Here is a 27,348-nt window from a genome sequence, read left to right as displayed (position 1 = left end):
GGTGGGCAGTGACGTATCACAATAAATGATAACAGAAAAAGACCCAATCTGTCCATCCAGAGGGGCAGCTGGATTTAAACATTCCCTCAATGGCCGTTTCTTTTAAGGAAGCCCAAGGCCCTTCCATTCCCCCAGAACTGCATACAATAAAGCACAATATTTTATGGCACTGTTCTTTGAAACACTTTTAAGAATTATTTTGAAGAGCACTTTTATTTTACGGTATTTCTATGCAAAAAAAAAAAAAAAGGGCAGTTTGATCACCAAGAATACCACTATGACATTTCATGATTTTCACTCTGTGCTCCAGGCTGTTTAACAACTTTACCATGGGTAGGCCAGGATTTTCACTGATCCCTGGCTTACAGCCTGTCCCAGTCTGGCCCAAACCCTGCTACTCCATATCCAGACAGCATCACTTCTCACCATTAGGCAGAAGGAACATCTGGACATGCAAGCAGCACTTGCCATTTTTTTATCCAAAGGTCTAGTCTCTTTGCACGCAAATGGGGCTTAAAAAGAACACACACAACCGAGACATCGCCTACATATAAAAACCTGATACTTTATTTTTTTGTTTTATTAAAAGCTGTTTCTCGCTCTTTATCAGGAAGACTAAAATGCAGGAATACCAGTTATATACAGTACATATATATATTTTTACAAAATATCCCATTGAAAAGCAAAAATCACAGAAAGCACCAGTTTTAAAAATACATTTTTTGCTTCATTTTACACAAAAGGTTCAACTTTTTAGCACCCTAAGAAATATCTTGACTGAATTAGTGGACTTGTCAGGCTATAGGAAGAGCATAATGGGGAGGAGATGATTTTTCCTTTTGCAACACCCTTTGGCTTTCTTCCTGCTTTGGAAGTGCTAGTGGTGGTGGATATACTGGCATCAGATATTTTCCCTTTGTTACATTTTTGTCTCTGGTGACTGCAGGCTTCAATGGTGTTAATGGTTATAGGAAACAGGTTTCTTCCCTTTTGAAAGATCCTGGTTTCTGATCTGCTCTGGCTTTATTTCCTATTATTGCTCCTACTTCGTGGCGGTTGGCAGGCCCGATAATAAGCAGCAAGGCAGGATTGGTGTCTCCTCCCCTTCTCATTTTCCTTGCAGGGGCAGCTTTGAGCTAGTTGGACTGTTCTGGTTCAGGAGCAGCACAGACTCCTCTGTTCCGGGTCCCTAGCCAGGAGCAGCTTGGGCTCAGCAACTCCCACCTAGGAAAAGGCTGAGGTATCTCAGCAGTCCCTGTTCCACTGGCTGGAGCTCCTTCCCTCCTGAACTTTGGCTTGGCTCCATCTTCACAAGAAAGGTTTGAGGTCTAGTTACAGAAAAGCTGCTATTAGACAAAAGAGCTCTGTCCTCCATAGGAACCTCCCCTCACCCAGTGTACACAGAGCTACTGAACGAGTCACCTTTTAAGGCCTTGTTACAGGGAGACTGTTATTGGGCAAAGGACCTCTTGTCCTCCGAACCTCCTACACCCTTCACACCAGCTCTGCACAGAGCAATTCAGGGAGCATTCATAAGTTATCACTCCACAAAAGGGAGGAAGAGAGAGAGAGAGAGAGAGAGATCAAGAGGGCCTGCAGGCTGCTCTGCATAAAGGTGGTCCTGCCATTTAAAAGAACCTGGAGTTTGGTGGTGCTCTCTCACCCTCGCACCTTAACACCAGTTGCTACTGCCCCTGCTTTCACCCTACGTGCTTTCTTCTTTATCAGCTACTGTTCTGCCTTTCCATTTTGCTGAAATGTTCTTTGGCATGTGTTGCTTTGAGCACTGCTGCAATGGATTAATGGCATCAAAGACCCCCCTTAGGCTTAAAAGTTTGGTCACACAGGGGTCCTTACAACAGGAAGAACAGACAGAAAGAGTCCAAAGACAAAAAGAGCGAGCACATTTATTCTTCTGATTTTAAAATGTTCTCTCCTTTGTCTTTCTTGCCACCTATTTCCTCTAACATCTGTCTCAGACAAACTCTAGCACCCCTGTTGACTGAAAGTTTGAACCTCTCAGATCCCTTTTGCTTTCAGAAAGGGTCCCTCCTGAAAGATGTGGCCATCTTTTCTCCTGTCCTCCTTCACTACCACCCCAGAATGTAACCTCTCCCCATGCAAACAGATCATATGGCCCTGGATTAATTAACTGTACTGTTAAGGGAGATGGTATTATTAGTCATACCTGCCTACTGGCACAGTAAAATAGCTGAGGAAATCCAAAGTGCGTTACAAAGAGAGAGATCAAGGTGAACAGCAAGAAAGAAAAGCCAGGCAGAAGGTCCCCTAGCTTGTGCTGCTTATTGATTAAATTCTAACGCAAAGTATGTTCTGCACGTTCCTCAGTGCAGTACTGTGTATCAGGCTGAGGGGTGTGGCCGCAGGTTAATTTGGGCCAGATTACCATTTCTAGTTGCTTGCCTGATAGGACAGGTGGATTTGTAGATGTTTTACAGTCCCTGATCCAGGCCAGAGTGCATCAGTTCTGTACTGCCCCTAACCCCATCAGGCAAGAGAGCGGGACTGTCCACTTCTTTAAAAAGCAGGAAAGAAATGACTCTTGTAAGTACAAGCATGTTACACACTTAGAGGCTGATTCACTAGAGCTTTTCCTCCTATTCTGTAATCGATGAGCAAAAACCTTGCTGAATTAGACCTTTAGTATCATTTATAATTCTCAGATCATAGAGCTACAGGACTGAAAACATTTAAAACAATACAAAAGTTACTTTGTGAAAACATGCTTGCACAAATAAACTTTCATGGCCATCTATCATCAACTGTAATTGAGTTTGTAGGAAGTGATGTTATCCACGCCCTTGAAACAGGAACGCAGAGGGCAGGAAGCACTAGGGGCAAGGGTCAGAACGTAGAAAAGTTCCAGAACAATATGGAAGGTTGGGAGCTGAAAGAATACCTCAAAAAAAAGTGATGGGAACCTTCTCTGATGCACAGTAAATGCACTAAAATATTGTATTATTGAAAGCCCTTCCTCAATCAGACCTGGAACATTACAGTTTTACTAAATAGCTTTAATATCTTTTACTGGCCCTGCACACACAAAAAGACCAAATCAGAAGTTAGATTCAATGCTTAAATCGACAGTGTTCAAAAAAATTAATTCTTTCATACAAAAATCCAATAGTCTGAAAAAGTTTAAACAGGGATAGGGTTCTCACCATCAAATCTAAAATACAGCCCTTGGTGTTTTCTTAAATGTAATTTATCAGCCCTTTCTTCCCTGTACAACCAGTGTATCAGTACTGAAAAAAAGCCAGGTGCTGTCCATGATAAAAACACCATCCACAGTGTGACTGTACAAGCATTATCGGGGGCACAGACACTGTCCAGGAACACAGCGGGGAAGGTTCTGTATAATGCCGACCAGAGGAGAAGGGTGGAGGCCTCAGGAACACTTCCAAACGCACACGGCCAGGCTGCCACCAAAATAAAGATAGAGCAGATTCTTGACCTCGTGTGTGATCTCAAAGCCAAAACCCTCTCCAATCACCACGTGCCAGGAGGAACCAAACTTCTTATCCATCGCCTCCTTAATCATCTTTGCCGCGCTCTGCAGGTGAGAAGGACAAAGAGTAACTGAAGGGCTGAGACAACAGGGTCAAGGAGAAAGGCGGCTACAACTTGGGAGACATTCTGTAGACAACAGATAGCACAGGCAAGAGTGGCACCCACCCTAAGCGCTTCTCTGAGGGGGTGCCAAATGAGGGCAAAGCTTATTAGCTAAAGTTGTAGTATCTTGTAAACTTAATTCAAATTATAAGCCTACTGGACATTCTGCCCTGGGTGCCAAAAGGTCTTGCTATGACCTTGCTTTAAAAACTTTATGGTAACTGTTGGCAGAGTCCCTTCATCAAAAGTCAGACCTCTTCCAATCAAGTTGTGCTAATTGAGTAAGGCACAGACACAAAGGGGCCGATGCAATACAGTGTGCTCAGCTGAGCACACCGTATAACCTGCAGTCGGATGTGGGTTAAATAGGCGCAAATGCATGTGAATGAGGCTATTAGGCATTCACTCCGATGCAAAAAAACAAAACAAAAACAAATGTGCATTTTCGACGCACATTTAGCGATCAGCTATTAATGCCTGGAGCAGGCATTAATAGCTGAGCACATTTAAAACAAGTACAGAAAAGCCTGCTTTTCTGTACTTCCTCCTTAATATCGTAGCAATATTAAATAGGAGGAAAACCTTAAAGAAAAAAGTTAAAAAAAAGAAAACACTTGACAGTTGGGTGCAGGAAACAGACGCTCAACTGGCAAGCATCCATTTCCTGAACCCCCGACGTCGGTTTTCCTAACCGGCGGACGGCCGAGTTAGGAAAACCGATCGGGTTCTTCTTGCTAACGCAACCCCCTAATTTAAATATTGCATGGCACCCTAAGAAAGCGGGCGCTGACTGTTCAGCGCCCGCTTTCTATGCACATTTATTGCATCGGCCTCAAAGCTTGGATGCCAGCTCTGTAGAAAAATACTGCAAAGAGCTCTTACTTCATTATTGGAAGAAAATTTCTCACATGCTGTGACACAGAGCTCCATGGTCTCCACCCGCATCTCCTCTGGCATATCCGTTTGCTGGTCAGAGAAACAACACACAAGAGGCGTTTCAGTAGCAGAAACTGGTTATGCAGATCTGGGGGGCAGGCAAGGTGTTGTGAGAAGTTAAGCTGTTGCAGCGAGAAGGATGGTGCAAAGAATGTTACCGTGCCTGCCTCAGCCCTCTCCCTCTAAGCTTCTGCCATCTCCCCATGCCCCCTCTCTTTTCCACAGCAACAGGGTGGCCCCAGGGTTTAAAGCTATCTTGGCATGCTGCATCACTCCCTGCCTGTCCCCATGGCAGCCCTGCCTCCTTGCATGGATTTCCGATTTAAAATGGAAACAGTGTGTACTGCATTGCTTTGGAAACGAAAAGAGGGAACAGGATGGTGGTGGGTGCATGAAGTGTGCAAAGTGAGGCACAGACACACAGAGGAGGGAAGAAGGACAAAGTGTAACACTGTTGGAGGCTCATAGGGCTGATTTTGCCCCAGACATCTACCTGTGCTGACTGATAGATCGTGCCAGCTCTGAGTGAGAAGCATACATGGAATGTCTGGAGCCAAGAGACAGCAATCTTTAAAGCTAAGAGCCTTGTAGACAGGAGTCATGGCAACTGGGAAATTATACCCAGTATCCCTCTCACTGGCCATCTACTATATCCAGCTCTCACCAAGCTATCGTAATAAATACCGCAACCCTCTCTTGTGCCACTGCCTTAGCAATCACTGTCCCCATCAGTGGTCATTCCATGCAGCGATGTTGGGCCACCAAGTTATTCTCAGACTTCTGTTTGATTAGTGTGCTGGACCAAAAATAAATGCAACTGTAAGAGCGACTCACAGATGAACAGAGCTAGCCCTTGCCTGTTATTCCAGAAAATGAATCCTGTACATTATGCCCCCATGCCTTTCAGCTCCTTCTCACTCCCCTTACTCCTCCACCCAGCGCATACACATCCTTGTAACTAGAGTACCTGAATTGTAACTTGCCTTGAGCTCAGATTAAGCAACGGTGAATAATTACATCTAAAAATCCTTGTAGCAGTCTCTTACCCGAATCAAAGGGAAGCTGTGAACTCTCTTGTAATCAGCCTCCTCTTTCTTCTGGTCTGTTTCTGCCATTTTCCTTCAGCACAGCAAATGTGAAGCTTGCTCTACTCCCAATCAGTGCTTTGGAAGTTCCAGAGGTTCCAGTCAAGTTGGAAAGTTTTGCCCTGGGAGACAATAATTAAAAGACACCATTTAAATATGGTTTTTAATGCCACCAGAGTGTTCCTTCTGTTTCTCCCAATCATTCTTCCACCCCAAAACATCTGGGCACAACATTCCTGGCTTCAAATAAAAGCAACTGAGATGGAAGAAGGGATAATCTGGTATGATTCAGAGTCTACCACTGGATCACAATCTGCACGTATTTAGCAGCAGCAGCAGCCACCAATAAGATAGCAACCAGGATGGAGGTGCTGCTGGTGGGAGACTTAAATCTGTCAGATTAAGATTAGGGCTTCTCAGATGTAGCTACAACCAGGAGCAGGGACATCCTGGACTCTTTTTAGAGCTTTGCAGGGATGAGACGGTCACCATAAAAGGAGCGTACAACTGAACCAAACCTTAGGCCTGAGCAACAGTCTGACCCAGAACCTGCAGAATTCCACACGAAAATGGAGTTCCAGCCACGCAATGGCCATGCAGGTCTAGTACCTGTAGGAACTACACAGAAGAAGCTGCTGCTGTTCTTCATATCACCATCTCTCTCCACTTTATAAATTTGCTGGTACTGCTGAACTCGAACTACTGAGCTGTGAGGAAACTTTGTATCCAAGTCATGAAGCAAATACTGTCTGACAAATGTCTCCTGATGTCCCCAGCTAAGATAATATCCTTTCGGAAGCCCACCAATCCTGTGTCAATGGATTGTGGTGACATCCATCAAGGAACAACATTTGGAACTTATGTATTTGCAATGAAGTCCTGATCAGAAAAAAAAATAAAATGATGGACCTTTACAGATTTCAGAAGTTTTTTTCCTATCCCATTCATGCCATTCACATGAATTTGGCACCCAAGACTTTTTATGAAGCTCAAAGCTTGGCCCAGCCCTGCTCCATTAACTTGTGGAGTATCTGACGATCTCATGCCTGCCTAAGCCCTGGCAAGCCAAGCCTCCTTCACCCTGTGGGTGCTGCCCTGAGACTGTGGCGTTAACCTGTTTGCTGCTGGATGTCCGGCTGGCTGCCTGCCCTTCGGGCCGAGGAAGGACCCTGTTCTGGTGACGGGTGAGATAAACCAGCTTAATTACTATTTCAGATGGGGGTAGTTTAATTGGCATTGCATTTAATAAGTGCAAGCTAACTCCGAGTGGAACGCAGGAATTTGTATTATTTTTGTAACAAAGAATGCTTTGCTCTATTAAACCAGAAACTTAAAACAATATCTACTGTATAAACCACCATACGCTTATTCCGCTACAATAAAACTAATCGCTTGCGTCAAAAGGTGTAAGAGTTTTCTCCATTAAACAAATGAACTTGGGTCATATGTTATCTCTATTTTTTTTTATATCAGATAATAAACTGTAGCATCTCCCCTACAGGTTGCTCCTCAGACAACCAGTAAAAAAAAAAACAAAACCACTGGTGGGGCGATTGTGAATACTATCAGTGGGTGAAGTGGAGGCCTCCGGCGGCAACGTTTTGAGGGGCAAAAACTGCCCCTCAAAACTCTCAATCCACAGCTGCCTTACCCTGCCTTCAGGACCATCAATGCGCAACTCTACCGACAAGCCTGCAGGGTCCAAGAAAGAAAGAAAGAAAGAAAGAAAGAAAGAAAGAAAGAGGCAGAACAGGGACAGATTGGCCTACTGGGGCTTCGGGCTTGCCCCAGAAGGCTGGTCGGGAGGCTCACATGGTTTGTGGTGGTCGCTGTGACCCTGTGCCCATGCGGCTGCTTTGACCAATGTCAGGCCCTGCAGCATCTTGAATCGCAGAGTGGGAGCCTCCCCACTAACTCTGTCTTCTGTTTATCTTATTTATTGATATTTTTACCGGCACAGCAGCAGGGGTAGCAGTAACAGCAGTGCTGACTCGATGCGCCTGTTTCCACTGCTCTGCTCAGGCATCTCTTTCTCCCACCGTCGCCATATTCACAGCTCCTCCTCTCACAGGCTTCTGCTGGCAGCCCACGGGAGGCAGCGAGCAGGCCTCTCAAAACCAAACAAACCTAGCATCAGGGCCCTTCCAACCCGCCCCTTTCCACACCAAGGGGAGAAACCAAGCAGCAACAGGCAACCCACCCAGAAATCCAGACCTTATTCTTGGGGCCATGTGTGTGAGTGAGTGTATGTATGAGCGTGAAAGCATGTGTGTGAGTGTGTGTGTGTGAGTGAGTGTATGTATGAGCGTGAAAGCATGTGTGTGAGTGTGTGTGTGTGAGTGAGTGTATGTATGAGCGTGAAAGCATGTGTGTGAGTGTGTGTGTGTGTGTGTGAGTGTATGTATGAGCGTGAAAGCATGTGTGTGAGTGTGTGTGTGTGTGTGAGTGTATGTATGAGCGTGAAAGCATGTGTGAGAGTGTGTGTGTGTGTGTGAGTGTAAGTATGAGCGTGAAAGCATGTGTGTGAGTGTGTGTGTGTGAGTGTATGTATGAGCGTGAAAGCATGTGTGAGAGTGTGTGTGAGTGAGTGTATGTATGAGCGTGAAAGCATGTGTGAGTGTATGTATGAGCGTGAAAGCATGTTTGTCAGTATGTGTGTGAGTGAGTGTATGTATGAGCATGAAAAGCATGTGTGTCAGTATGTGTGTGAGTATGTGTGTGTGTGTGAGTGTATGTATGAGCGTGAAAGCATGTGTGAGTGAGTGTATGTATGAACGTGAAAACATGTGTGTGAGTATGTATGAGCGTGAAAAGCATGTGTGAGTATGTGTGTGTGAGTGTATGTATGAGCGAATGTATGAGCGTGAAAGCATGTGTGTGTGTGAGTGTATGTATGAGCATGAAAGCATGTGTATGAGTGAGTGTATGTATGTGAGCAAGTCAGTGAGTCAGCATGTGTGAGTGTCAGGGACAGTTTTGAGTGAGCATATGAGAGAGTGCGTATAAGAATTAACATGTATGTTATAGAGTGTCTGTATATGGAGGAGAAAGTTTGTGCACGTCACTACCTCTGACTAATTCACAGCAATCTCAGGGTGACTGGAATCAAAATTTCCTAGGTATGGAGAGCAGGAGAATTAAAAAAAAAATCCTGTATTATTTTTAATTAATAGATGGTATTTCATGTGTCTGCTGTTTTAAAATATTTTATAGGTATGAGGGAAATTGTTAAAATTTTTTGAATTTTTGATTATTGGATGCTGTTCAACAGCTGTTTTGAAATATTCTCTAACGGGCCAATACAGTAAAGTCCGCGGGAGAGCGGGCGAACGCCTACTCTCCCGGCATGCGCACAGGCAACTCTCCTGTGTGCGCGATTCAGTATTCAAATTAGGTACGGTGGTAAAATGAGGCGCTAGGGACACCAGCGCATTCCTAGCGCCTCTTTTTTGACAGGAGCGGTGGCTGTCAGTGGGTTTGACAGCAGACGATCAATTTTGCCGGCGTCAGTTCTCGAACCCGCTGACAGCCACGAGTTCGGAAACTGGATGCCGGCAAAATTGAGCGTCCGGTTTTCAAGCCGCGGGCCGACTTCAAATTTTTTTTTTTTAACTTTTTGTAACTTTTGGGACCTCTGACTTAATATCGCCATGATATTAAGTCGGAGGGTGCACAGAAAGGCAGTTTTTACTGCTTTTCTGTGCACTTTCCTGGTGCCCGGAGAAATTAGCGGGGTAGGCGCTAATTTCTGAAAGTAAAATGTGTGGCTTGGCTGCACATTTTCTTTTCTGAATCGCGCGGGAATAACTAATAGGGCCATCAACATGCATTTGCATATTGCAGGCGCTATTAGGTTCGGGGGGGTTGGATGCGCGTTTTCGACCCCTTACTGAAAAAGGGGTAACGCTAGCGTGTTGAAAACGCGCGTCCAATCTCAGGTTAACAGTGTGCTCTGCCGGAACGCACTGTACTTTATTGGCCTGTTTATTAGTTTAGTTTTAGTATTATTTATATTTTGTGTTTTTATTGTTTGATGTTTTATAAGGAATGGTGATGTTTCTGTTTCTTCATTGTTGAACTGCTTGTCTGGCTTGTTGCGGTTTCCAGTTCAGTTTTGTATACATTTTCAATTTATACTTTCTGACCTTCTTATTCTGTATTTGATGAGGTTCTGTCTGTGTCCTGCATGTGTGACTGAGGTGACATATTCTGCTAGCATGTAGTTTCTGTGTTGGGAACTATAGATTTATAAATGATCTGGAAAGGGGGAATGATGAGTAAAGGTGATCAAATTTGCAGGTATGACAAAATTATTCAGAGTAGTTAAATCATAGGCAGACAGTGATAAATTACAGGCGGACTTTGCGACACTAGAAGATTGGGCATCAAAATGGCAGATGAAATTTAATGTGGACAAGTGCAAGGTGTTGCATATAGGGAAAAATAAGCCTTGCTGTAGTTACACAATGTTAGGTTCCATATTAGGACCTACCACCCAGGAAAAAGATCTAGGCATCATAGTGGATAACACTTTGAAATCATCGGTACAGTGTGCTGCGGCAGTCAAAAAGCAAACAGAACGTTAGGAATTATTAGAAAGGGAATGGTGAATAAAACAGAGAATGTCTTAATGCCTCTGTAGTGCTTCCATGGTGAGACTGCTCCTTGAGTACTGTGTTCATTTCTGGTTGCCGCATCTCCGAAAAGATATATTTGCTCTGGAGAGGGTATAGAGAAGGGCAAAGAGGATGGAACAGCTCCCCTATGAGGAAAGACTAAAGAGGTTAGGGCTGTTTAGCTTGAAGAAGAAACGGTTGAGGGGGGATATGATGGAGGTCGACAAATTCACAAAAAGACTAGAATGGGTAAATGTGAACCGGTTATTTATTCTTTCAGATAATTCAAGGACTAGTAGCACATTTAAAACAAATCAGAGAAAATTCTCTCTCACTCAACGCACGATTAAGCTCTGGAATTCGTTGTCAGAGGAAGTGGTTAAGACAGTTAGCTTAGCTGGGTTAAAAAAAGGTTTGGACAAGTTCCTGAGGAGAAGTACATAAACTGCTATTAGCCAAGCTGATTTAGGGAATAACTACTGCTTATTACCAGCATTAGTAGCAAAGGATCTATTTAATATTTGGGTACTTGCCAGGTACTTGTGACCTGGACTGGCCACTGTTGGAAACAGGATCCTGGGCTTGATGGACCCTCGATCTAACCCAGTATGGCAACTTTTTATGTTCTATCTTGTTTTGTTTTCCCAATAGGAGATGTATTGGTGTTGTAGGGCCCGGTGTAATATTTGCAGTGTTTCTTTTCATGCTTTATACTGTTTGAGCACTGGCAGTTAGTGCTGTTTTGGTATTGTAATTCAGTTTACTCAGGGCTTTCTGAAGGCCAAACTCACATCCAACACGCTTTACAATAGGCCTAGTACCACATGGGTTCCAAGTATCTTGCTTTCTTGCAGGATTTTTCCTGGAATATCACTAGTACTTTATCTGCCACTCTTTTGGGAATCGTGACCCTCATCTCCCCCTTCCCCCAGCATTTCAAATCACAAAAAGAACTAGGCTCCAAGGGGGATAACCCCCCCTCCCTCTGTAATTTGACTTGCACCTTGGGGGAGGGGGCATTTTCTTTTTCCTCACCTCAGGCAGCAGATTGCCTTGAGCCACCCCTTTTTACAACATGAAAAGTATTACAGATGTCCAAATGGAAGACCAGACGGTGTCCAGCCAGCTCCAGGTGGCACGGCATAACATAACTGTGGCGAAAATGGAAGGCAGCTTAGGCTCATTCTGGGCTGCCAAATATAATATGGCCCCTGGTGAGCTGGGAGCACGATTATCCCCACCCCCTGTTTCTTTTCTTTAATTGGCCATTTAGCAATCCGAATTTGAAATTTAAAAAAAAAAAAAATCTCTTCCTCCCTGTGGCTCCTTGTGGGTCTCCAGGATAACGGACTAAAATTGGTCCAGGTTGGCTTCGGCACTCGAGGACCCCAGGTTCATATTTATACCAGGACGTCCCCTGCGCTCTCCTCTCGGGTCTGGAGAACTTCTCCCGCCCCTCACTGTATCGTTTGCTCCGGTTTATCTTGATATACTATGGCTGGCTGTATTTTGTTGTTTCTTTTAGTCGACATGCTATTTTGTCCCAGCAGGCAGGGTACCCGAGCATGAAATGTAAACTTTGCAAGATTTGGAGATTTTTAGGGTTATATTGTGCTATAGGATTTGGGTTCAGTCATGCAGGTGAGCTTCTGGTCAAGTGACCTGGGGATAGTGTTAGTTTGCTGGGCTGTAGCAGTGGACTATCAGGGCCGATATGTTGGAGGGTTTACTGCAGATTATATATATAACGATTATGTTGTTTGGGTCGGGTATTTGATTGTATTAAAGCTGTGGCTTTTGACCCCCAAACACGTTTGTATAGCGTTATTTCTGTGTATGAGAGAATGGGTGTGAGAGTGAGATGCGAGTGTAGGGTGTCTTCATATTATGAGCCACCTGAAGAAGGGAGTCATGACCTGAAGAGAATCAAACTTTGTTAAGTTGTGGACAGTTCTTAAAGGGAGCAGAAGGATCAGGGTAGAGGAAAAAAAGTGGGCAAACCCAGGAGTCACTGTAAGAAGAAAAAACATTTACACTGGGAGGATAAACAAGAGCAATAGAAGAAAAAAAGAGACATGGTAAGTGGCCAAAAAGATTAGCATTCACGAAGCAAAAGGGATTACAGAGGGAGAATGATAGCAAAGTATATCTGCAGGGTTTGATAAATTTCTCCAGCACTTACTCATCAGGGACGAAATGTTAAAATATACTTGCCATCTACTCCTGCTGCTGCTAACCTCATCTCTCAATAAATATTATTTTTGGAGAGGGTTATGTGTCAGGAGAATATAATAAGTGCACAACCCCCACCCACCTCCATGCAGTTCAGTTATTTTATTTGGTATAGTGCCTTATAATATATAGTCAAGGAGATTTACAATAAAAAAAAATACATAATATAACATCTCAATATAAGCCAGCAAAATGACATCTCATAAATAAAAACAAAAAACAAGCAGTAAATTCAACAATATGGTAAAATCTACAGATTATAAATCTTCACTCTAAAATAAATTCTAAAATCACAAAACTAAAATAAGTCAAAGCAAAATCAATTCAAGCTAAAAAATATTTAAATGAGAAATTACTACTTACCTGATAATTTCCTTTTCTTTAGATCAGACAGATGAATTCAGAACCAGTGGATTATGCACCTCTACCAGCAGATGGAGACAGAGCAAAGCTGACATCACAGTAAATATACCCCTGCAGTGACATCAGCCTGCCAGTATTCTCTTCAAAAGCCAACTGTGGACAGACTAGCAAAATCTTGAACAACAAATAACCGTTTCAGTACTCAGCCAACAGGAAACACTGAGCTCAGACAAAGAATGTATCAACACTAGTCTAGGGACTGGACTAACACATACCAGTAACCCCAGGAACACATAGCCACGCAGGAGTACTATAGCACAATCATTTGGCAGCCAAGTGCAGGAAGCTGAATTCATCTGTCTGATCTAAAGAAAAGAAAATTATCAGATAAGTAGTAATTTCTCATTTCTTAGCATCCAACAGATGAATTCAGAACCAGTGGGATGTATCCAAGCTACTCCCAAATAGTGTGGGAGACTGCCCACGGTCTTGTCAAAACTACATTTGCAAAAACTGCATCCTCACGGGCCTGCAAATCCAGATGATAATTCCTGGAAAACGTGTGTACGGAGGGTCACGTTGCAGCTTGGCAAGTGTCAATGGGAGACAACAATCTAACTTCCACCCATGACACTGCCTGAGCCCTAGTGGAATGAGCCCTAACCTGACTAGGCAACGGCTGCTCAGCATCTACATACGTGGCCGTGACTACCTCCTTAATCCAGCAAGCTATTGTAGCCTGCGAAGCCGGCTCGCCCTGTTTACCTCCACCGTGGAGGACAAACAGGTGATCTGTCTTCCAGGAAAGGTTTAGAAACCTCCAAATACCTCCAAAGCCTCAAACACTCGCCAAACCCACATATAAGCTAAGGAAGTAGAGAACTTTCTCGCTCGTAGCAAGGTGGCAATTACTGCAGTAGAATATCCATGCTTCAACACGCGAGCCCTCTGAAGGGCCATACCATAAGACAAAACTGAGTCAGATGTTCGTGAAGAACAGGACCCTGCCACAACAGATTCTTGTGTGTCGGAAACCGAAGGGGGAAGTCTAAGAACATAAGAAAATGCCATACTGGGTCAGACCAAGGGTCCATCAAGCCCAGCATCCTGTTTCCAACAGTGGCCAATCCAGGTCATAAGAACCTGGCAAGTACCCAAAAACTAAGTCTATTCCATGTAACCATTGCTAATGGCAGTGGCTATTCTCTAAGTGAACTTAATAGTAGGTAATGGACTTCTCCTCCAAGAACTTATCCAATCCTTTTTTAAACACAGCTATACTAACTGCACTAACCACATCCTCTGGCAACAAATTCCAGAGTTTAATTGTGCTTTGAGTAAAAAAGAACTTTCTCCGATTAGTTTTAAATGTGCCCCATGCTAACTTCATGGAGTGCCCCCTAGTCTTTCTACTATCCGAAAGAGTAAATAACCGATTCACATCTACCCGTTCTAGACCTCTCATGATTTTAAACACCTCTATCATATCCCCCCTCAGTCGTCTCTTCTCCAAGCTGAAAAGTCCTAACCTCTTTAGTCTTTCCTCGTAGGGAAGCTGTTCCATTCCCCTTATCATTTTGGTAGCCCTTCTCTGTACCTTCTCCATCGCAATTATATCTTTTTTGAGATGCGGCGACCAGAACTGTACACAGTATTCAAGGTGCAGTCTCACCATGGAGCGATACAGAGGCATTATGACATTTTCCGTTTTATTCACCATTCCCTTTCTAATAATTCCCAACATTCTGTTTGCTTTTTTGACTGCCGCAGCACACTGAACCGACGATTTCAATGTGTTATCCACTATGACACCTAGATCTCTTTCTTGGGTTGTAGCACCTAATATGGCCTCCATGAAGTTTACCAGGAGCCTTCAAAGATCCGCATACCATGGTCTCCTGGGCCAATCTGGTAGCATCAAAAGCACCATCCCTCTGTGCCTCTCGACCTTCTGAATCATTCTGCCCAACATGGGCCACAGGGGAAAGGCATGCAGCAGCTTGTCCTCCGACCATTCCCGCATGAGAGCATAGATACCCAATAACTTTGGATCTCTCCTGCAACTGAAGAATCGATGAACCTTCACATTGCGAGAAGTCACCAACAGGTCTAGAAACGGAAGACCCCAGCGATCCACTATCAGCTGAAACACCTCGACTGGGTCCAGACTCTGCCTGCTGAGAAAGTATGCTCTTACATTGTCTTTTCCTATAAATGTTCAAGGCTGAGATCTCCTGAAGATGCACTTCCGCTCATTCCATAAGTTGGTCCATTTCCTGCGACACTTGCTGGCTCTTGGTTCCTCCCTGCCAACTGATGTAGGCCACTGGCGTTGCATTGTCCAACATTATCAGGACCGCTCGACCCTGCAAACTGTCGCTGAACTGTCGCATGCCAACCGGATTGCCAGGGCTTCTAGCCAATTACTGTTCCAGAAAGACTCTTCTGCACTCCTGTGCCCTTGCCCTGTCACTTCCTAGCAGTGAGCTCCCCTACCCCAAAGGCTTGCCTCTGTCGTGAGCACTAGCCAGTCCGGAGATTTTTGGGAAACCCCTTTCTAGGATGATCCGCTTGTAACCATCACTGTGGTTGAGCAGACCTTCTTCGGCAAGTGGAGCCGAATAAAATAGTCCTGATACTGAGGGCTCCAATGAGTAAGTAGGGAGCAGGAAGAGAATGCATATGAGCCCTTGCCGATGTCACCACTTCCAGGGTCGCCGCCATTAATCTGAGTCCCTGTAGATAGGACCACACTGTCAGGCGTATTGTGTTCATCAATAGACGCACCTGCACCATCAACTCCTGAACACGACCCTCTGGCAGGAAAATGCTGCCCTGTTTCGTGTTGAACTGAACACAGAGATAATCTAGCGACTGAGATGGCTGAAGACTACTCTTGGCCAGGTTCACCACCCAACCGAGCTCTTGCAACAAGGGGATCACCTTGTGGGTCACCAGACAGCCCTCTTCCAGGGTCTGGGCCAAAATCAGCCAGTTGTCCAAGTACGGGTATACAAGGATTCCATCCTCTCTCAACTCTGTTGCCAAAACCACTATAACCTTGGAAAATGGTCTGGATACAGAACCAAAAAGTAGTGCTCGAAACTGACCATGAACTGCAGAAAAACTTTAGTGCTCCAAACGGATGGGAATATGCAGGTATGCCTCGGACAGATCCAAGGAGGTCAGGAAATTCCTCAAACTGCATGGCCATTATCAGTGAGTGCAAAATTTTCATGCGAAAAGGAGTCACTCGCAAATGAGGGTTGACCTCTTTGAGATCAAGGATGTGATGAAAGGAGCCCTCCTTCTTGGGCACAACAAAATAAATGTAATATCGACCCGTATTTTCTTGAGACGTGGGCACTGGAACCACAGCCCTCAGCCTAAGGAGTCTTGACAATGTATACTCCACTACCTGCCTCTTCTGCGGGGGAGTGGCAAAGAGACACCATGAATACGTTCCGAGGAACACTGCAAAACTCCAGCGTATATCCATCTCGTATCACCTCCAAGCCCCACTGTTCTGATACGATTTCGACCCACCTCTGATAAAAGAGAGAGAAGCAACCCCCTAGCTCCTGTTCCTGGGGGTGGGTTGGCACACCTTCTTTGGGAGGCTCAGGAAAGTTCACTACCTGAGCCTGTACCCCACCTGGGCTGTCTGGGATGAAAGGACTGAGACCTACCGAAAGGCTGAGTCCTCTAAAAGGTCATTCCTCTGTAGGGTTGAAAACACTTGGATCCCCCAGCATGATCTCTCATGCTAAAGAAGCACGGAGTCTGCTTCTTATCCTCCGGCAATCAAGGAGCCAGAGACTCGCCCCACTTACTGGCCATTTTCTCCAATTCGCTCCCAAACAAGAGTGAGCCTTCAAAGAACAACTTCATAAAGTTAGCCTTGGAGGTCGCATCAGCTGACCAATTTCTCAGCCATAACTGATGCCTGGCTGTTATTACCGAAGCCACCGCTCTGGCTGAGGTGCGGACCACATTGCAGCCCGCATCTGTCAACAAGGCGGCTGCTGGCTTCATAACTGCCCTGTAATTCACTCCAGATTCATCAACCTTCTGAGAGAGAAGTAAACAGGAGCAAGCCACCAGAGAACAAGAAGAAGCTATCTGCAAGGTCATCACCACTGCTTCAAATGCTTGCTTAAGGATGGCCTCAATCCTATCGTGCATATCCTCTGGCAAGGATAGTCGTCCACTTAGAGACGGCACACACAAGTGCATCCACTTTCTGAAAATGCAACCGCTCTCTTGCCACTGGATCCTGGGGGTACAGGCTTTCCAAGAATCGACCCCCTTTGAAATTATCCTCCAGATCACCCCACTCAAGATCAATCAATTCTTGAATGGCCTCCACAACAGGGAAAAAACAGGCTCTACACAAAGAAACCAAAATGGGATTCTTCTTTGGCTCAGACATGGAATTAGCCCCAAGTACTCCCGGCATCTTTAATGTCTGGGAAATCAGAGCCAGTAACTCATCTCTATGAAAGAACTGCAACATAGTCCTATACGGTTCCAGTCCTGGAGGAATTTCTCCATCCACCAGAGAGTAAGGATCGGCTTCATCATCCGTGCCATTCGGATCCCTTTCAGGAAGAACGGCTGCCAATGTAGGAGTACTTCGGCGTCCGGCATGCGGGAGGTCACGTCCTGCGACTCTGATCTGGCAAAATTGGTTGGGGGTCGAGGACTATGCCTGGATTGCAATCCTTGAAAACATTCCACCCAAGAAAAGGCAGAAGGATCCATCTGCCTGTTCCCCCTGAGTTACCTTCCCCTGCTGACAAACCAGTTAAGGAAGTTCCAAGGTCAGGCGCCCCTTCTGACACAACTTTACCCAGGCCCTCATCAGGCTGGGAAGAACTGGACTTAGAAAAATCAGATGAAGACAATTCACCCTGAGCCTCTAAGCAGCCCTGGCACAAGTTAGCGGGAACACCAGGCTGAGATACCTGAATATGACAGGCAGTACAGAGGGAAAGGTGCTTAGGTTTCTTAGATATAGCTGCCATCAGTCTATCAGTACGCTTAACAGGCGACTGAAAAGTGTGCACCCAGTTAAATTTGCGCTGTAAGAAAATGCATCCAAAACTTAGGCGTCCCAAACTTAGGCATCCCAAAGTTTAAACGCACAATCCTGTGAGCGATGAGTGCCCAAAAACTGAGCGCTCTAGCCCAGATTGTGCATACAGGCAAGCGTGCGCTTAAGTCAGATACCGTTACCAACTAGATGCCCAAGCAGGCGTCCAACTAATCGTCCAAAAACTGGGTGCACAATCTGAATGCACAGCCGGATGCACTTGCATGAATCGATGGTCCTGGAGAGGGCAACCTGACTCGCAGGAAAAAGGCACAAAAACGGCCGCCGCAGCCTACCACGTGGCGAACAGAGAAAAGCCTAAGAGCTGGGCCTAGCCCAAAAGGACCACTCAACCCACCAGGCTGCCCACGTCCCTTAAACTCTCTCAGGGGTGGGAAAGCCCTACAAAAATCCCTCCTTCTCAGTTTTTTTTTTTTAAGCTTTACCTGAGTTCAGTCCATCCTGGCTGAGTACAGAGTCGGTTTCCAGCTGTGGGGTGAAAGGGCATATACCATCACCACCGCGTTAAGTCCATGCCGGCTGAAAATCCAGCTACTGGACCAAGGCACTCATCTGAGGGACCACGGAAGTCATCTCAGGAATTCTCAACTGGGAGAGGGACTATTTGGTATCACTGCAGGAGAGTGGGGCAAATTACATTTCCTTCTTTTTCTCCTTCTAAAATTTAAAGCAGTCCCCAGTAGGGAGATGCATGTCTACCATCTACTGGAGACGGAGAATACTGGCAGGCTGATGTCACTGCAGGAGTATATATACACACTGTGATGTCAGCTTTGCTCCGTCTCTATCTGCTGGTAGAGGTGCATAACCCACAAGAAACTAAAAATTTAAACACAAATAAATATGCCCCATCCTAAAGTTAGTACCTAAAATATCAGAATGAATATCAACTGCATAGCAAAATAAGATCCATATATTTTCAATTTTTACAGCCCTTGCTTTCATCTTCTTCCTCCTCACCCAGGTGCAGTCCTTTCGTTCTCTTCTGATCCTTACCTCTCACTCTCTCCTTCTCAACACACTTCCATCAGCTTCTCTCTCCCTCTTTCATTACCCCCCTATTCTGCCCACTCCTGCTCTATTTCCACCCTTACCCCACAGCCCTCCCTCTGTCTGCCATAGCCATAACTACAGCCTCCTCCTTTTCCTGGGTTCCTATAGGGTTTGAAGATGTGCAGCAGCCTCCGACTGGGGCCAAAAATGGTGCTAACTGGACCAGAGAAAACTCTTGCTCCAGGCAAGCAGATTTTTCAAACCTTGCATATCTGGACAGACAGAAAGAAACAGGAAAGGGAAGCAGAAGAATAAAGATGCAAATTGGAGAAAACAGCTAAAGCTGCAAAGCAAAATGACAAGACTTTGTTTCTCTTTTTTTAAAGATAGGATAGTGATAAAAGAAAGCGCAGGGATGGAGTTATGAGACAGAAGGGAAGGAAAGTAACATGTGGCAAGAAATCAAGAGAAAGCAGAAATACTAAACAAATACCTTTATGCAATATTCACAGAACAAAGCAATAGTAAGGTACCAGAAAGAAGAGACAGGAGAAAACAAAGAAGGTGGATAGAGTTAACACAGATGGAGAAGTTAACAAGTATATCTTCCTTTTTTTTTTTATGCATGATACATGGATTTGGATTTCTGTACTTTTTATGAAAATAATTGGATCTCAATCATAAGGCTGCACTGTAATCTCACCAAGCAGGTTCCAGCATATTCTAGCACAAATCCAGCTTCACTTTGATGGTCTACATACAGCATTGTGCTGTTTCTCTTAGAAGGAAGTGATGTCACTAGTGGTTAACATGGATCTTTATTAAACTCAGAACAGCACTCAACTCTGACCCTAAGAACATAAGAACATGCCATACTGGGTCAGACCAAGGGTCCATCAAGCCCAGCATCCTGTTTCCAACAGTGGCCAATCCAGGCCATAAGAACCTGGCAAGTACCCCAAAAACTAAGTCTATTCCATGTTACAGTTGCTAGTAATAGCAACCCTGAATAGGAAGTCATGCATATGGGAGGAAAAAACCATTGTGCTTTAGATTTCGGGTATCCTTGTCATGGCAGCTCTCCCTATTACTTCTTCTAAATGACCTTGCTCAATCTCATCTTTAGATGATGCTATGCAGCATGCATGGATATCCACTTCTGAGGTGGCTGCATGTGTTCTGAAAGCCCCATGACTATAAACTATGCTGGGATACTGTTCAGATGTAAACTGGATTTTAAAACCAAATTCTAACCATCATCAACATGTGCAAAGTAATGCACATATAGAAAAGTAATCCTAACAATAGGTACACAAATAGAAGAAAAATTCTTTTTCACTCAGCGCATATTTAAGCTCTAGAATTCATTGCCAGAGAATGTAGTTACAGCAGTTAGTGTAACTGGGTTTTAAAAAGGTTTGGATAAGTTCCTAGCGGATAAATCCATAAATTGCTATGTCGGTAATTAATAAGCAATAGTAGCTTGTGATTTATCTAATGTTTAGGTACTTGCGATTTGGATTGGCCACTGGGCTTGATGGACCCTTAGTCTGACCCAGTATGGCATATCTTATGTATTAAGAGTCAGCACCTAGAAAAGGATCTCTGTGTAATATTTGCAGCAGAGATTTATCCTCCAACAACTGCCCACCAGAAGTATTCCTGACTGAGAATTCCATAAGGTTTGTCCATTTCCAGGCTACCATTATCTAACCGATTCTTAATATTTCAATTTATACCTTTTGCACCCACTTGGTTATCCATGTCTAATTTGTCTTACTTCTTATCTATGTACTTGCAATCTACTTCACATATCTAGATCATATCAGTATGTATCTAATACTTATGTACTCAATGCCTTGTTACTTTATGTAATCCGCTTTGGGCCTACCTTTAGGGAAAGGTAAAATATCAAATGCTTATGAATAAATAAAATAAATTGTGGACAATAAGTTGAAATTGTCAGCTCAGTGTGCAGCAGCAGTGAAAAAAGAAAATAGCAAGTTTTCAAAACACAGAGTCAGCAGTTTCTCTAGAGTCCCACTCATGGCAGGAGTAAATTACATGATTTTAGTGCAGCTGCTTGCCTGGACCAGAGGCACTAGTCCTCATTAACTTTTGATGGGGTTCATACAAGCATCATCACACTTTGTTCCTTTGGGCTTCCAGCTCAAATGGAACTAGACTATGGCACCCTGAGTCTTCACTCACAGCTACCTGGGATTTTTCCCCGTTTTATAACCTACACAACTAGCTCAGCCATTACAATAATAGTTCTGGGGCTAGGGGCCACAGATTGCAGCTCTGAAACAGGTTGTGTGTGCGCTCAGAGTCTGGCCACTGTATCACCCTTGTGCAAGAACTCCACAGCATCTCCAGCTGGCCCAAGGCATAGAAGCCTAGGTCAGGAATTGAACCCAGGTCTCCGCAATGGCAACACGGCCAGCGAGTCAACGGGTCAGCCCACCTGAAGATGTCACAGGCAGGTACTCCCAGCATGCATGTGGCAGTGGTTGGTGGGTGGGTGTGTGGGGGGGGGGGGGCTGTAGGGTTTGATTTTCAGGGCAGGTTGATCCAGTCTTTATTTTACTGATAGTCTTGCTTTTCTTAGAAAATACAATAGGGAAATCAGAATAACTCCCAGCAAGCATGCAATGGGTAAAACCAGGACAGCCAGGTGGCTACCTTAGGTAGGTTGGGGGGGGGGGAGGTGTCTGCTGGTCAGATCCAATCTAGCGATGCCAAAGGCCGAAATCCTCCCTCCCTGACCCCTTCCCTCAAACTGGAGCCGGTGACATGAAACCTTCTATCCGCAGCATGGCCATCGGGCACAACAGTACCAGCCGGTGGCTACGTTGACCTCAGGTTACCACCAAGCCAAAAGCTGCCTGCGAGTGACTTTCAAGGTTTTCCACGCTGGCTCCCGGGACTGCGAGCGATCCCTTTCGTCACGGGATCTGTCCGCCTCCCCCACGCTTCCCGTTACCTTTTGGCCCGCCGCTGTCCCGCGGGCAATGTCCCGGCGATGGAGCCCTGAGGCCCGCAGCGTCCGGCCTAGCCACGGTTGCCAGGGAGAAGCCAGCCCTCGCTTAGCAACCAACACATCGGAAGTCCCGCCTTCCCGCGGCTCGCCCACTTCCGCCTTGAATAGCCTGGCCGCGTTCTCCGCAAGTAATTGACAGCTGCGCGTGTGTGCAGTGGGGAGGGGGGAGACAGGAGGGTCTAGTAGAGGTCCTTCTAGGAGTGTCTCCTAGGCAACTGGCGAGAAGAAAACTTGAAAGTTGTCTAGACAAATGCCTGCGTAAATATATTGAGAGGTGTGAATGGAACTATTTAGGACTGAAGAGCATCACCTTCAACTTTTTTTTTTGTTTGACCTTTATTTCTGGGGAGTCAAGTGCAGAGAATGCCCCTGGTTTCAATCGGTAGAAACAGGGAGTGTAAATAACACGATGCACTGGGTTGTAAGTTAAAAAACCGGAACCGGCCATTTGTCTGTCGCTTTGAAGGGGGGTGGGGTCGCTTGACAGCCCTGCAATAAATAGGCTACAGTGGCAATCGTGCTGTTTTATTGAAGTATGGGAAGTAGGTCCTGACGTGTAAAAGTATTGCTTAATAACTGTAGTTCCAAATTCAGATAAGGTCCACGCTGTGAGATTTCTGGTCAGTCTTGGATGAACATGCGTAATCCTGCTCTTGTGCTAAAAACAAAGTGTAGCACTAATAATTCTCACACACACAGCTGATAGTGTGCTACTAACAAATTGCAATACAATGCTTAATTTAGGTTCCCTCGGGGTCGATCTGATGTCCCGCATGAGCTGTATCCACTACAGGATTACTCTTCTGGTCTGCATCGCAGGATCAAGATCTGGGGGGAGTTTCTTTTGGTAAACAGAAGCCATCTTCTATGATCTACTTGCTCACTCTTTAACATGAGATGGGAGCAAAGCTTTTTGTTCGTGGGGGGTTTTTTTTTTTTTTTTGAAGGGGGGAGGGGGAGAAATTTCCCTTTTGGTTGTGCAGGTACTATTGCAGAGTTCCTTTTTTGGCTGAATCAAATATATATATTTGTGCAGCTGAGCGGTTTTTAGTGCAGAAAAGGTACAAAGAGTGGAGAATCCAAGGCAGGGAAGGGGTGAGAGAGAGCATTAGAAAAAGTGATGTCATTCTGGTGATTCTCCAAAAACACTTATTTTTATTAATATTGATGGTGTTCAATCACTGTTTATCTATTATAACCTAAAATCAAAATTTCTAATTATTAATCATATGAAAAAAATTTAAAAGTATTTCTTTGATTTTCTTCTGGGATATACCAAGTATATGCAAATCAGATGCTCAGGGTCAAATCTGTAAACTACTGGATAGCTTCAGTATTCCCCCTTCTCTCTCCCCTCATGTTTTGCACCCTCCTCTCTCTCCTTCCCATCTCCTGCCCAGCAGCATCCTCCTCTCTCTGTCTCCAAATTCCATGCATCCCCTTCCCTCTCAACGTTTGCCCAGTAGCATCTCCCTCACTGCAGCCCTTGCCCAGCAGCATCTCTTTATTTGGCTTTCCACCCGCTTGCTAGCATGCCTCTCTCCCCCCCCCCCCCCCCCCCCCTGACCAGTATCTCCCTCATGTTCCCCCATCTCCTGTCCAGCTCTTTTCCCCTCACCCTCTGCCCAGCATCTCCCACCTCTCTCCCTCTCACAGTCAACATCCCATTTCCTAGTGTGTAGACAGATGGACTCAGGACCAGTGGGTTATGCTCCTCTGCCAGCAGATGGAGACTGAGCAAGCTGCAGTGACATCAACCTGGCAGTATTCTCTGTCTCCAGCAGATGATGGATGTGCATCTCCATATGGTGACTGCCTCAGATTTTGAAAGGAGAATTTAACATAGAAAAGAAAAGCTCTGCTCTCCTGCAGTGATAACAAATGGTCCCTCCCCCAGTTGAGAATTCCTGAGGTGATTTCTCTGGTCCCTCAGATGTGTGCCTTGGTCTTGGTGTGAACTTAGCTGATTGTACAGCTTAAAGGCAGCGGGTGCAGGAGGCCGAGCGTGGTGGTGATGTCATATGCCCTCTCCCTCCGCAGCCAGAGACCGTCTCTGTACTCAGCCGGTAAGGGCTGAGCTCAGGTAAGTTTAAAAAATAAAAAAGTTTGTAAAGAAAGAGACAGTATAAAGGAGTTTGCAGGGCTTCTTCCGGTCTCCGTGCTTGGTGCACCGTTCGTTCCCGCTCCTGTGGGGGTTAGGGGAACTGAGCAGCCTGGCGGGTTGAGCGGCCCCAGTGGTCTAGGCCCCGCAATTAGGCCTTTTGCCCACATGCCGCATGATAGGCCGCAGTGGCATTTTTGCGTGCTTCTGTTTGTGCCTTACTGCCCTCTACAGGACGTCGGTGTGCGCAGTGCACTTAGTTTTAGGTGCACCTTTTAAGAACATAAGAACATGCCATACTGGGTCAGACCAAGGGTCCATCAAGCCCAACATCCTGTTTCCAACAGTGGCCAATCCAGGCCATAAGAACCTGGCAAGTACCCAAAAACTAATTCTATTCCATGTTACCATTGCTAATGGCAGTGGCTATTTTCTAAATCAACTTAATTAATAGCAGGTAATGGACTTCTCCTCCAAGAACTTATCCAATTCTTTTTTAAACACAGCTATACTAACCACTAACCACATCCTCTGGCAACAAATTCCAGAGTTTAATTGTGCGTTGAGTGAAAAAGAACTTTCTCCGATTAGTTTTAAATGTGCCACACGCTAACTTCATGGAGTGCCCCCTAGTCTTTCTATTATCCGAAAGAGTAATTAACCGATTCACATCTACCCGTTCTAGACCTCTCATGATTTTAAACACCTCTATCATATCCCCCCTCAGCCGTCTCTTCTCCAAGCTGAAAAGTCCTAACCTCTTTAGTCTTTCCTCATAGGGGAGCTGTTCCATTCCCCTTATCATTTTGGTAGCCCTTCTCTGTACCTTCTCCATCGCAATTATATCTTTTTTGAGATTCGGCAACCAGAATTGTACACAGTATTCAAGGTGCGGTCTCACCATGGAGTGATATAGATGCATTATGACATTTTCCGTTTTATTCACCATTCCCTTTCTAATAATTCCCAACATTCTGTTTGCTTTTTTGACTGCTGCAGCACACTGAACCGGCGATTTTTAGCTGATGCGGGCTGCGATTTTGTCCGTACCTCAGCCAGAGGAGTGGCTTCGGTGGTAGTGGCCAGGCATCAACTATGGTTGCGACACTGGTCAGCTGACGCAGCCTCCAAAGCTAATCTTACAAAAATGTCCTTTAAATGCTCTTTCTTGTTTGGAAGCAAGTTGGAGAAATTGGCTACTAAGTGTGGCGAATCTCTGGTCCCTCAGCTGCCAGAGGATAAGAAGCAGTTGGAGCACCCCTCTGGTATGAGGGGTCGTCTCCAGGGTTCCAAGCATTTTTGTCCCTATAGAGGGTCAACCTTTCAGAGGACTCGGCCTTTCGGTAAGGCTCAGTCCTTTCATCCCAGACAACCCAAGAGAGGTGCGGGCTCGGAGAGCGGATCCTTCCGAGCTTCCCAGCGAAGGTTTGCCAACCCACCTTTGGGCGCAAGAGATAGGGGGACGCCTCTCTCTTTTATCAGAGGTGGGTCGAGATCACATCGGATCAGTGGGTCCTGGAGGTGATACGAGAAGGATATATGCTGGAACTTCGCAGTGTTCCTCGGGCCGTGTTCATGGTGTCTCCTTGCCACTCCCCGCAAAAGAAGCAGGCAGTGGAATCTATCCTTCTAAGGCTCTTCCAGTTGAGGGCTGTGGTTCCAGTGCCTACATGTCGAAGTATGGGGCGACATTCCATTTATTTTGTTGTGCCCAAGAAGGAGGTCTCTTTTCGTCCCATCCTGAATCTCAAAAGTGTTAACCATCTTTTGAGAGTGTCTCATTTTCGTATGGAAACTTTACGCTCAGTGATAGTGGCTGTGCAGTTGGGGGAATTTCTGACCTCCCTGGATCTATCCGAGGCTTACCTTCATATGCCCATCCGTTTGGAGCACTAATATTTTCTGCGTTTTGCAGTGCTGGGGCGCCATGATCAGATTCGGGTGCTGCCTTTTGGTCTAGTCACCACTCCCAGAATGTTTTCTACCTTTTGTTGGATATTTTTCTAATCTCTCTGGTCCTCTTCTTTGTCCCCTAACTTCTTTTTTAGAGTTTTCTGTCCATCATCTGTTTCTTTTCTCTTTCTCCATCTTCTTAATTTCTTTCCCTGCATCTCTTTCTGACATTGATGTTTCCTGTCATCTCATCTTTCTTTATTCCCCTCTGTCTCTGCCTCCTTATAAACTCATAGCTAGATTTAATTCCTTCTTTTCCCCCTCAAGTTCTCTATGTCCCAGCCCGTCGTCTCCCCCCATTGGGTTGCTCCCTTTATCATCTCCCACAATCTGACTTCCTTATGCTTTCCCTCAACAGCTGCCTCCATTCTTCCTAAATGAAAATCCCCGCAACTTCCATCATCCCCATCAACTACCATCCTCCTCTCTTCCTTCCCTGCCTACCCTTCCTCTCTCTCCCACCTTCCATCTTGCCTTATCTTCCACTCATTCCCTCACCTTCCATCCTCCTTATATTACTCCCTTCTTCCCATTCTTCCTCCCAACCACTTCCATCCTTCCAAATCCATCTTCCATCCTTTCCTCTCCTTCCAATTCCTCACCTTCCATCCACCCCTCAAGTTTCAGCCCTCCTCATCTTCCATCCGTCCTCTGCCTCTCCTTAAAATCCTCCCTCGCTTTTGAACGCCCTCCCTGAGAAAGCTATCGGCCAGCGCTTTTAACTTCTTTTTGCTGCTAACGCCTCTGTCTCCCGTGCAGATCAACTTTTGAACAGGAGGAGGAACTTAAATGCTGGCTCCTCTCTCCTGTGGGCTGTGGGGGGGGGGAAGAGGGCACACCTGACACAAGGTTCTCATTTCATTGAGGCACATCATCACTTTCACCATCATTATCTTCTCTTCCCCCACTCTCCTGCATCATAATCACTTTCTCTTCCCTCTCTCCTGGCATCACTTGTTTCCCATCCCTCTCCATCCATCCCCTTGGCATCATCATAAACCCTTTCTTCTCCCTCCACACCCCCTTGGCATCATCATCGTCATCATCCCTCTCCCTCCCTCCATCCTTCCTCTCCCCCCCCTACCGCCACCGTCATCCTCATTCCCTTACCTCTTCCCCTGTATCATCATCACATTCCCTCTCCATTCCTCTCACCATCCAACTGGCATCATCAGTTTCTCTTTCCCTCCACACCCCCCCCCCCCCAGCAACATAATCACTTTTTCTTTCCTTTCCTCTGGCATCCTCACCTTTTTCTCTTCCTCCACCTCTTGGCA

General features: G+C 45.5%; 1 protein-coding gene across 1 annotated transcript; it reads right to left on the bottom strand.

Moving 5' to 3' along the window:
* Nucleotides 1-544: 544 nt before the first annotated feature.
* Nucleotides 545-22,181, bottom strand: DNAL4 (dynein axonemal light chain 4). The gene is made up of 4 exons (XM_029590194.1): nt 21,961-22,181; nt 5,616-5,776; nt 4,516-4,599; nt 545-3,574 (listed from the first exon to the last, which is right to left on the bottom strand). The coding sequence occupies exons 2-4, from the start codon at nt 5,682-5,684 to the stop codon at nt 3,410-3,412; spliced, it is 318 nt and encodes a 105-aa protein (XP_029446054.1). The 5' UTR covers nt 5,685-5,776; nt 21,961-22,181; the 3' UTR covers nt 545-3,409.
* Between the last annotated feature and the right edge of the window lie 5,167 nt (nt 22,182-27,348).

This window comes from Rhinatrema bivittatum, chromosome 2 (genome assembly GCF_901001135.1).
Source record: "Rhinatrema bivittatum chromosome 2, aRhiBiv1.1, whole genome shotgun sequence".
NCBI classification, from domain to species: domain Eukaryota; kingdom Metazoa; phylum Chordata; class Amphibia; order Gymnophiona; family Rhinatrematidae; genus Rhinatrema; species Rhinatrema bivittatum.
This window is presented reverse-complemented; position numbering and strand designations above follow the sequence as displayed.

Excerpts from the sequence above, each read along its gene's own strand:
- DNAL4 (XM_029590194.1), bottom strand. The coding sequence starts at position 5,684 with ATGGCAGAAACAGACCAGAAGAAAGAGGAGGCTGATTACAAGAGAGTT. Across the intron at positions 4,600-5,615 it reads ACAGCTTCCCTTTGATTCGG|CAAACGGATATGCCAGAGGA; the intron begins GTAAGAGACTGC and ends TTCTCTGACCAG. Across the intron at positions 3,575-4,515 it reads AATTTTCTTCCAATAATGAA|AGCGCGGCAAAGATGATTAA; the intron begins GTAAGAGCTCTT and ends TCTCACCTGCAG.